The following is a 10,750-nucleotide window of genomic DNA, read 5'->3' on the forward strand; positions in this document are numbered from 1 at the left end:
AGCTCGGAATGCATATAGTTCGGTTCAGATACTGATTCATCTGATTTTTTGGGCAACATTGAGCTTTGTCTTAGAATATGGCATTTTCCAAAGTCCTGAGTGTGGTGTTGATTTATGCCAATGAAAATGGATTTTTACTAAGCAAGCTGCAAGTCTTTCACCTTTCAACCTTGCGCGACGGCTAACAGCTGAACGAGAACTAAGTCTCTAAATAAATATGAATACTTGTTAAAAAAAAAGGATAATTAAACATTTTAAATGCTTAAAATACGCACTTAAACCAAACTTAAATCTAACTAAAGACAAGAGAATTAACGAAAACTTAAATAAACTTTAAACTAAATTTTGCTCAAATACTTAAGCCAAGTTAATGCAAAGCGCATCCGGCTGCCGCGAATTTACTACCACAAGCAATTCAAAACAAATATAGAATTAAAAAAATATATAAACAAATGAAGAGGAATAACAATAAGAAACACCAAATCTGAAGCCTAATAGACGCAGTGAATCAATAACAAAACGAAGAAGAAGAAGAAGAAGAAGAAGAAAATAAATACAACTATTAAAGGGTAATTTTTTCCTCGTAGTATTTCCACGCACTTTTGTTGTAAAATGTTTTGATTTTAAATCGAGATAAGTTATTTAAATTTATAGAAAACAAAACCAAAACAACAACAACAGTTTTTGATGAACTTTTTTTTTTGGTTTTTTGTATGAAGTACATTTTGAATATGTATTAATAATGTAAATGGTTTCATACACACATAAAATGTATTCAGAGCAACACGAGTATTAGCTAACAAATGCGTTTTATAAATATGACAAAGTTTCAATTTCAATCCCATTTATGGCAACAACAGAGACGAAACTCTGAAATTCGCGCAGCTATAGGAAATCCCCTACAGGGGATCTACAATTATTTGTTATACCCTGAACCCATTGAAAATGGGTAAAGAGGGTATAATGTATTTGTGCAAATGTATGTAACAGGCAGAAGGAAGCATCTCCGACCCCATAAAGTATATACATATATTCTTGATCAGCATCAACAGCCGAGTCGATCTAGCCATGTCCGTCTGTCTGTCCGTATGTATGAACGCAAGGGTCTCGAAACCTATAAGAGCTAGAGACTTGAAATTATAGCTGTATGTCCTCCTAGTCCCCGCGCAGATCGAGTTTCTTTCCGATATTCGATAACTTGCCCCGTTTCCAAATAATCGATAAAAACGAATTACGGCAAATAATATGAGCTAGAGTTACCAAACTTGACATGAATAGCATATATATATATATCAAGTATCTTTCACTCTACACCTATCGCCTGTTGGAAGAAGAGGGTTCAGGGTATCCCCTAGTCGGGAGCTCCCGACTAGAACCTCTTACTTGTTTTATATTCAATTAGTGCAAGTCATTTTATTGTTTGCTTCTGTAGCTAAAAAACTAAGTAAGAAATTGGCGTTGTAACTGAAAACGTTTCATTTATATTTGACTCGGATATATATAGGAGCCACTTAACGTATAAGTACTTTCATATACATATATGCGAGTATGTATAGACAATCGCCCAAATAAATACTATATCATTTTGACAATAGAAGAAGCAGATTATGAAACTACATACTTGTAGCATAGGTAAATGAATTCGAAAATGGATATTTTGACATTATTTACGATTTGTCGATAGTTTGTGTCCCCTTCGAATGATTTGATTGATTTAAGTGCCACGAACTTTGACACACTCTAATGGCAACCTCTTACAATATGAACAACTACGAGTATTTGTAAAAGGCTTACTCAACGAGCACCTCAACTTTATTCGGTTTCCAAAAAGAAATAACAACAAGATGAAGACGAAGACGAACTTTGAATATGAATCAAGTCATTTGCGTACATGCTTTATACATATATGTATATCAATTGACGAACAAATTGTACTTGCTTTACTTTAGAAATGTTAAAGAGACTTAAAAAACATAAATAAAAAGACGCACTCTCACAGGCACAGGCTTAACTACATATACGAGTAACTACTCACCTTTGCTCTATATACACTGAGAAAATCTAAAAGCGAGTACGCAGATGAGAGAGAACAGATTTGGTAGAAACAGAAACTACTTATCCGTATTATATAGGCAGGCAGGCTTTGCTTCATTTCTACACATATCTAGGCAAATTTTCTTCAATACTCCCAATTCAATATGAACCTTTAAATACAATTAGAGTGAGAGACCTCAAGCACAAATATGCCATATTGTTGTCATACCACAGATTCTGAAATGCAAAACTCAATCATGTTCATAAAACTCGTGCATTGTTTCCAAATCGAATATAGTTTATAATTTTTGTATTCAAAATTTCTCAACAAGAACTTTATTTTATTTCAAACTTTCGTTCGATTTCATTTTAAATAAAATCTCTCGTCCTATTGATGATATCTTAGATATGCATATAGCCATATATATAAACATACAAACATACTCACGCATATAACGCATCTGTATTTTGTATTATATTTGTTTTATTTTTTTGTCGGCAAAATTTAGGGTCTTGAGATACGAGGTCTTGGGATGTTGTACCCTATAACTACGTTTATTCGTTACAGCAATGAAAAGTAGATAAATACTAAAACATTGCAAGTGATGTTGGTGTAAAGCAAATATCTAAACTAAATCTATAAGAATACAGACACACGCACAGACACACACACACACACACACACACGCAGTGGAGTAAACGAAAATGAGACAAATGTATATATAGTGTGTTCTTGTTCGTGACGAGCTATCAATTAAGTTAGTTTAGGCTGCCTACAGACAAGTATATTAGCTATAAGGCAACTTCATCTTCGTCAACGGTAAACGGTAAACGGAAAACGGAACAGTTAGTACATAAAGCATATTTATTAGCCGTTTTGCAATTAAGTGCTAAATGACAACAATAAATGAAAACCTAAATTATAAATAAACACATATGTAAAAGCCAAAAGAATGTAATTTTAATATACTCACATACGCATAATATATGTATATGTATGTAGTATAAGTGCATAATTAAAATAACTAGTGATCTGGCAAATGCTAAATATATAGAGGTCATCGGGCCGTTAAACATTACGAACTACACAGAAAACACACGAGTCTCGCTAGTGAAAACAGAAAAACAACAACATTAAAAAGCATAATCCTTTAGCTAAGCGTTTGGTTAGAATTGAAGAAATGGATCGAGATTCTATAGTTGAATGCAATACACAATAAAACGAGTAATTCATTGAAATAGCCGTTTAAAAGAAAATTAATGTATAACATTAATGTTAAATTTAACATGCATTGCTAAACAAATCGCATTAATATTACATTTAACATGCAGTGTAAGACAAATAACATTATTGTTAAATACAACATGCATTGTAAGACGAATAACATTAATGTTAAATATAACATGCATTGTAAAACAAATCGCATTAATGTGAAATTTAACATGCAGTGTAAGACGAATAACATTAATGTTAAATTTAACAAGCATTGCAATATGAATAAGATTAATGTTAAAAATAACATGCATTGCAAGGCGAATAACATTATTCTCAAGTTTAACATGCATTGTAAGACAAATAACATTAAGGTTAAATTTAACAAGCATTGCAATATGAATAATATTAATGTCAAGTTTAGCAAGCAATAATTTTATTCAGCTTGTAATGCATGTTCAATTTAACAATAATTTAATTCGTCTTACAATGCATGTTAAATTTAACATTAATGCACAATTTATAAGGCATTGTAATATTAACAATTTGAATACAATCTTTTCCTACAAGCGAGTCATAAATATTTGCATGCACTTCCATCAGGGAATTGGAAATAGAAGTCTAAAAACTTGCTCAATCAAATGTGTAATATTTAAAGGCATTTTGATTTTACTTCATTTGCTTGTTTTTGCTTTCAAGAGAAACACAAATTCACACAAACTCTGAAAATATACTATTGACACTTCACTGGTCTAGGACAATAAATCGACACAACAACAATGCCTCAAGTTGTAGCTATCAATATTTTATATGATTTATTCGATTAATGTGTATTGTGCTCTAAAACCAATTAAACTCTGCAACATTCGCATAATGCTCTCAATAAACTTGGGCAATACAAGAATTATATAAAGAAAAACAAACAAAAAACAGAAAACAAGAAACCAAAATTAATTTAAACAAAGCATATGGTTGTATGATAATAAAAGATGAATATATTATACCCAAGCCATTAAAGTGAAAAACAAAAATAAATTTTAGATTGCCAAAGTCAAAAAGCGACGCTAAGCAGAACTCAAAAAACAATACTTAAAAAACAACAACACTAAGAAAGTTATAACACGAACAACAGAAGATAAGAAAATCGAGTACATATACTTACATACACATACATGCATTAACAAATTAAAACTAATGAAAGCAAAGCAAAAATATGCATAACAAAAACTTAAAAAACAAAAACAATTTAAAATGCCAACAACTACTAAAGGGCAAACATGTTAAATTAGTAAATAAAAACGCAAGAAACGATACAATATGCAATTAAATAAAATGTTTTAAACAATAAAAACCAAAAATGGAAATACAAAAATATTAAAGAATGCAGTTCCACATGGAATTCAAATGCTCGTTTCTCTGGTCTTGACTTAGTATAATTGTATATTCTTTTACACATTTCAGAACAACAAACGCTGCTTTGTACAACAAAACACGTTTATTTAATGAAAACATTTCAGAAATTAAAATTAATGGAGCTTCTGTCATTGGCCAACGCATATCAGTTAAGGGTAGTAGGTTTTCTTGAATCGCTCCTCGCGATTCTTGCGACCACCTGGCCGCAGCGAACGCGGCACATACTCCTTGTCGTGCTGATCGAGGGTGCGCTTCCACGGATTAATGTCCCGCTCGAAGAAGCGTCGACGCGCCTCCATTGCGCGCGTCTTGTTGTCAATCTTGTACAGCTTCTCCCACATGTAAACCTCGGGCAATTCTAAGTGCCGCGGCCGCTTCGAGGCCAAATGCTTGAATGTATGCTCCAGAAATTCGCGCTGCTCCGGATTTTCATAATCGGCAGCGCGTCGCAGCGTCGGGCCTCTCACGTATGGCATCAGCTCATCGGGAGTGCGCTGAATGCTCGGCGCATTGATATAGAGGCTGAGCAGCTGACGCAGCGTGCCATCGTTAAAATCGATGCATTTACCTTCCGGAGAAATTTCACCGTACAGCGGTTGCGGAGCCGTGCCGCGGCAGAAATTCACTCGGGCATTGCTATCCACATGTGGACCATGAACCAGCAGAGTGTTCAACTGGTACTCATAGAAGCTCCATTCTCGCCCGTTTGTGATCACAGTCTGGGTGTTTAGCGGGTAAGTTAGCTCGTTGTAGGTATTAAAGCCATTGTAGTTGGCCTGTGCCAGCAACCAGGCGTAGGACGATTGAATGCCCAGCGCATGCAGAGCCTCCAGCTGGTCGCGTTCGCCACATGCCTGGGGCCGCAGCTGTAGATGGGCGCGCGACTGAAACGAAAGCATCCCAAAGTTGGGCGCATTGGCGCTGGGCCAGTAGCCGGGCACATTGATGGCATGCTGATATTTGGTGCTGTAGCCCAAGGTGCGTGCATCATGCTTATAACGCGGCAACAGATTGGCCAGCGTCAAGTTCTCGCTCTCCTCGGGCGTTTTCCACGTGGGCAGCTGATGGCGGTGCCGCAGTGCCAAATAGGGCTCGCCTGTATACTGGACCAGACGGTCAACACTGTCGTATGCGTCCGCCTTCTGCCAGTCACGACCCTTCTTCGATTTGACAACATTCTTGGGCGGATCAACGCCACCGACGGCCCAAAAGGCCTCGTGACGCGGATTGTAGTCAATTTCGACATCATTCAAGTGCGGGTACTCAGCGCTAAGCACTTGCAGCGCAGACCGGTTAATCTGCTCCACAATAATCTGCGTCAGCTGTTGTTCACGTGTGACGGCATCGGGCGGCGTATCCAGCAACGTCAGCTTATGCCTGCAATGCTCAGGAGGATTAGCTCTGCTTTTAGCAACCCATTTAACTTACTTGTAGCAGTCGTGTGCGAACTCCAATGCCTCAATAACATCATCGCGCGCCACCTTCACAGTCGCATCCATATCAACCTTCTCTTCGCTGGGCTCGGCTTGCTTGGGCGGCAGCTCCTCCAGCACAGTGCGCGTGTAATGTTGCGTCAGCGGCAGGACATTGAATGGCACCTTGGTGTCGTTGAGATCTACCACTTTGTAGCCATAGTAGCGAGGCATATTTATTTTAATCATTTTTTCCTCAACTGTGGGTACTCGGCGTATCTCCTCGTGCCAGTCAGCTGCCGACTGCAGCTTGCGGCCTTTGAACGTGAGATCCCTAATGGCTGGATACTCCGGCTCTGCAGAGTATTCAGATTCAGCCACTGTCACTGCTTTGGGCTCCGCTTTAATGGCTAGATAGCGGCGGCAGGCTGCATTTAGACGCGCACGCAGCTGCTCTCCACGACGCAGCGTCAACATTTTCGCCGGTCTACGAATTTAATTTAAAACTATTAAAGTAAATGAAATTCGGAAAGCAGAGCCAACGAGGTTATGACATCGGACCTGGTAAGAACGATAACGATATATATCGTAAATATAAATGTATCGATTGCTATCGTTGCATTTTGCCAAACTATCGGTGCGTCGAAGCGAAACATCGCATTCAGTGTGATCATGCCGCACAAATTGAAACTTACAGGCGACTTAATTTTTTCCCGCCAAATAATAGTATATGCACTCTTTAAATATTAACTTTTTATTATTTATGTATTTATCCATTTCTTATTATACAATTTAATATTGTATATTGTAATTTGTTTTTAATAACTTAGTGCACGATAGTCAGAATATCGATTTGAAATGATATTCATTTTGCTTACTATCAGTGAACAGCGTACTCGCCCTACATGACGATCAGTTTTGTTTTGTGTGAGCACAATATGTGAATTTGGGAAACTAGTTTTGTATACTAATTATTTAGTGTAATTCCCAAATGAATGTAAGTCCCAACTATCCTGTCGGTTATAATCCACCACACAAATTTCGCTGACAAACGCTAAGCGAGCCCATATCTTATCTGCGAGGAGCCACTGTCAAAACTAATCAAAGAACTGCAAGTAAGTATATACATACATATACACAAGTAAATACATATGTACAGATATAGATATTTTTAACATATTAAAATATTGATAAACAAACTTTATTGGCGACGTCACGCGCTAATGAAAACTATTAGTTGCAAGTGACACGCACAAAATATGACCAATATGCCCAAATTGTCGGCGGCGCAGGAGCGCACTCGAGAATGGCTGGCCTCGCAGGAGGAGGACGAGTTGGAGTCAATAGCCGAATCATCCGTGGTGGACAGCTTGGATGATTACAAATACAGCGAGCACACGTTCACCGAGCAAGAGGATGAGGACGAGGAGGATGACGATAACGATACTGGCGAAGAAGTCAGCACCATTGCGTTGGGCACACGAATGGGTGAGTCAAGCACGTCAGCTATATAAATATAAATACAAATATATACATATATATAGTATATGCATTCTTTATTAATATCAATATGGTATATACATAATATTTCGACAGGCGCTAGCAAAGGCTCCATCATAATGGACACACTGCGCGATCTCCTCAATTCGATCAACAGCATTCAAACCGTGGGAAATGTAAACATTAGCAACTCCACGAATGTGCACATTGGCAACGTGACCAATATCAATGGCAATATACAGATCATTGCCGATGGCCCAACAAATCCGCGCAGCAAACGCAAGGAGCGTCGAAAAACGTCTCTGGTCGACGTGCCAGATCCAAACGAACAAAATCAGCAACAGGACACAGAGCTGGACGAATCTGAGGAGTGCGTCAATGCCGGTGTCTTTATCAGTAGCCAAAGTAAGTACACCTGAGCATGCTCTTTGCCCTGGCAGTAACAAATTTTATATGCACAGAATTCAAAATACCCAAGGAGGTGTGTTCCATAGTGCCGCGCCACTCTTGGCTAGCCCAAATGCCCATGGAAGCGCCAATAAAACTGCAACGACCCGTTAAATATGTGGTTATATGTGAGTACCTAGCCTTAGCCCGTAGGAATTTATTAGCTACCATGTATATTAAGGCTTCTTGGTGGGGCTACATTCCCAAATCAATGCAGATACTGAGATCTGCGGTGCATTCATGCACAACATGCTCTAATGTCTATTCAATTCACTTTGTCGAGTTGATTTCTTGGGAAACAATGTCCGATGGGGGAGCCTATTAGGATGTCATCCTATTTAAGGTTGACAGATCCCGAGAGCGTCTAAATTGGGGGAAAAGGATCCTTTTGGCTTGTCTATGCCACATACAGTCTCGTTTTAAGGTCTGTTTTACCCCGTCTTGTCCCAGATCCCGAGTATTCTGTGTCCTTTTAAGAGAGGCTAAGGGCCGCTCAGTGGTATATTTGACCTTCGCTTTGCTAGAACAACGACCATTCCGTTTTCTGCACAAACTATTCTGCCATAACAAACATAAACTTGGATTTTAATGAATATATGCTAAAGCTAAATGGGAAAATACGGCGATCAAGTAAAAGGAGCCTAGTTAACTGGTATTATATGACAACAAGCCAATAAATAGATGGCGATTTATATGCCCCACAGCACACACTGCCACCGAGAGCTCCGAGAAGCGGGCCATCAACGTGCGTTTAATACGCGACATACAGGTGAGCATTGGACTTCATTGCGGATCGCTTCATGAAGCTGTGCTAATCTTAAGACCTTTTTCGTTTCGCTCAGTGTTTTCACATCGAGAGTCGCGGCTGGAATGATATTGCCTACAACTTTCTTGTTGGCTGTGACGGCAACATCTACGAGGGACGCGGCTGGGAGACAGTTGGCGCGCACACCTTGGGCTACAATAAAGTCGCGCTAGGCATAAGTTTCATTGGCTGCTTTATGCGCGAACTGCCCACGCAGGATGCGTTGAATATGTGCCGCAATCTGCTGGCACGCGGCTTGGAAGATGGACATATAGCCCCGGAGTATCGCCTCATTTGTCACTGCCAATGCAACTCGACGGAGAGTCCAGGTCGTCGTCTGTTCGAGGAGATACAGACCTGGCCGCATTTCTACAATATTGCCCAGGATGAGCAAAAGTAGCGTATTACATGACTTCTCGGAACAGGATTTCGATAAATATTAATGTGGTGGTTGTCGTGGACAAATAATTGTATGCCTTCAAAAGGCGCGTGTCTTGTTTTCGTAACGTTTGTCCATAAATCTGTCCTTGCTTAAACAATATACGATTCCAAAGATCTATTTTTCTACATGTTTCCCTATAAACTATGCGTTTTTAATATCGAGTGCACATAAATTAGATTATTCGACAACATATTTAGATTTTTTCATTATTTAATTTCTTGTAATTCGTATAATTTAATTATGGAAACAAGTCAACATTTTGCCCTTGCATCTTGATGGCCGCCAGTTGATGTGGTAGCGTCTAGGCAGTTTCCGATTTGCGAGCTGTTCGGGAATACATAAATAATATAGTTAGTATAATCTGATAACATGATGTATCGTACATTAGTTAATAACAAAACGCAGAGCTTGCAGTGGATTAAACAAGAGGCAATAGCAAAATTTCGCATTTGCTGAATGGAACTGGGCAGGACACATGAGAGAGAGAGAGAGAGATGCTGTTATTTTTGCGTAGTTCTATCTCACTCGTACAGTCAAAACGCTTTTGAAGGCAAATTTTAAACTGGTTAAAATCTTGAGCACATTTAAAGGAAACCAGACAACAGGCCGGCTAGTTAGTGTTCAGGAGCAACAGTTGAATTATAACATGCCATCAATTGGGGCAGCTCAAAACTTACACATTGCTACATAACTGAGTTTCGCAGTTGCTTTTTATGCTTTATCATCTGTAATACACCGAGAAATGGGATAATGTTTGACTTATTTGTAGACCAGAAAGACTAACGAGGCCATTTTGGCCCACATATATATACATATATACACATATATATATGTATCGCATTTATATAATGCATATTTGAGCAAATCCGTTGATCTTTGCTGGAACTTTTATGTATAAACTGGCCCTCGATCTACGATTGCACAACGATTACTTACGTGCTGGCTTGCCGTTGGCCCAAGGTGTAAACTTCACGTGGCTCTCGTCGCGCTTGGCGGCGGCGGCGCGGAGATCCGTGCGCAGGGATTCACGCAGCACACGGGCGGCAATGTTGGAATATTGGATGTAGCTGGAAAAGTTCAGATATAAGACGGATGCATTCGATTATGGAGCAATTGGTGTGTGTGTGTTAGTGCAATTGCAGCAAACAACAATTACGTAACGTACGCAAAATGCGTACAAAATAACGCCGATGTGCAATTTATAAAGTCGGTTTATGCTGTTTGCATGTTTTACTTACGTAAGTCCAGCTGCTCTCCAGGCGTTGGTCATTTTGATAAATCTTTTTCGCAAATTATTCGCACCGAGAACAAAATTTCAGACCTTTGCTAGAGCAGGCGCTTTCGGAGTTGAAGATGAGACTTACGGATATTAATATCCAATCGATATTTCGAATCCAAATTTTCGATAATACACTCAAGCAACACTGCCGATACTTATCTTGTATCGATGCTATATTGGAAAATATTTTCAATCTTACAGGTGA

The 10,750-nt window shown here is 38.8% G+C and overlaps 3 protein-coding genes across 4 annotated transcripts; 1 reads left to right on the forward strand and 2 right to left on the reverse strand.

The window, feature by feature from the left end:
- Positions 1-4,565: 4,565 nt before the first annotated feature.
- Positions 4,566-6,641, reverse strand: mRpS30 (mitochondrial ribosomal protein S30). The gene is made up of 2 exons (XM_064681102.1): positions 6,089-6,641; positions 4,566-6,037 (listed from the first exon to the last, which is right to left on the reverse strand). Exons 1-2 carry the CDS (start codon positions 6,547-6,549, stop codon positions 4,810-4,812), a joined length of 1,689 nt encoding a protein of 562 aa, XP_064537172.1. The 5' UTR covers positions 6,550-6,641; the 3' UTR covers positions 4,566-4,809.
- A 318-nt stretch (positions 6,642-6,959) lies between these two features.
- On the forward strand, positions 6,960-9,407 carry PGRP-LE (Peptidoglycan recognition protein LE). Its single transcript, XM_064681105.1, has 6 exons — positions 6,960-7,187; positions 7,310-7,560; positions 7,669-7,977; positions 8,034-8,147; positions 8,724-8,788; positions 8,862-9,407. Exons 2-6 carry the CDS (start codon positions 7,332-7,334, stop codon positions 9,222-9,224), a joined length of 1,080 nt encoding a protein of 359 aa, XP_064537175.1. The 5' UTR covers positions 6,960-7,187; positions 7,310-7,331; the 3' UTR covers positions 9,225-9,407.
- A 51-nt stretch (positions 9,408-9,458) lies between these two features.
- sun (stunted) lies at positions 9,459-10,665 on the reverse strand. 2 transcript variants are annotated; one of them, XM_064681110.1, is made up of 4 exons: positions 10,505-10,665; positions 10,203-10,333; positions 9,944-9,991; positions 9,459-9,590 (listed from the first exon to the last, which is right to left on the reverse strand). In XM_064681110.1, exons 1-3 carry the CDS (start codon positions 10,534-10,536, stop codon positions 9,978-9,980), a joined length of 177 nt encoding a protein of 58 aa, XP_064537180.1. In that variant the 5' UTR covers positions 10,537-10,665; the 3' UTR covers positions 9,459-9,590; positions 9,944-9,977. The 2 variants fall into 2 exon arrangements, with proteins under 2 accessions (XP_064537180.1, XP_064537178.1); XM_064681108.1 differs by lacking the exon at positions 9,944-9,991 and having other exon boundaries at positions 10,505-10,664.
- Positions 10,666-10,750: the final 85 nt, after the last annotated feature.

Source organism: Drosophila montana, unplaced genomic scaffold (genome assembly GCF_035044405.1).
Source record: "Drosophila montana isolate Dmon_TW-CO22-7 unplaced genomic scaffold, ASM3504440v1 contig_2178_1, whole genome shotgun sequence".
Classification (NCBI taxonomy): Eukaryota; Metazoa; Arthropoda; class Insecta; order Diptera; family Drosophilidae; genus Drosophila; species Drosophila montana.

Coding starts and splice junctions, on each gene's coding strand:
- sun (XM_064681108.1), bottom strand. CDS start 10,536: ATGACCAACGCCTGGAGAGCAGCTGGACTTAC. Junction 10,334..10,504: donor TGGAGAGCAGCTGGACTTAC/GTAAGTAAAACA, acceptor GAACTTTTCCAG/CTACATCCAATATTCCAACA. Junction 9,591..10,202: donor GGCCAACGGCAAGCCAGCAC/GTAAGTAATCGT, acceptor ATTCCCGAACAG/CTCGCAAATCGGAAACTGCC.
- PGRP-LE (XM_064681105.1), top strand. CDS start 7,332: ATGACCAATATGCCCAAATTGTCGGCGGCGCAGGAGCGCACTCGAGAA. Junction 7,978..8,033: donor TGTCTTTATCAGTAGCCAAA/GTAAGTACACCT, acceptor TTATATGCACAG/AATTCAAAATACCCAAGGAG. Junction 8,789..8,861: donor GTTTAATACGCGACATACAG/GTGAGCATTGGA, acceptor CGTTTCGCTCAG/TGTTTTCACATCGAGAGTCG.
- mRpS30 (XM_064681102.1), bottom strand. CDS start 6,549: ATGTTGACGCTGCGTCGTGGAGAGCAGCTGCGTGCGCGTCTAAATGCA. Junction 6,038..6,088: donor TTCGCACACGACTGCTACAA/GTAAGTTAAATG, acceptor TGAGCATTGCAG/GCATAAGCTGACGTTGCTGG.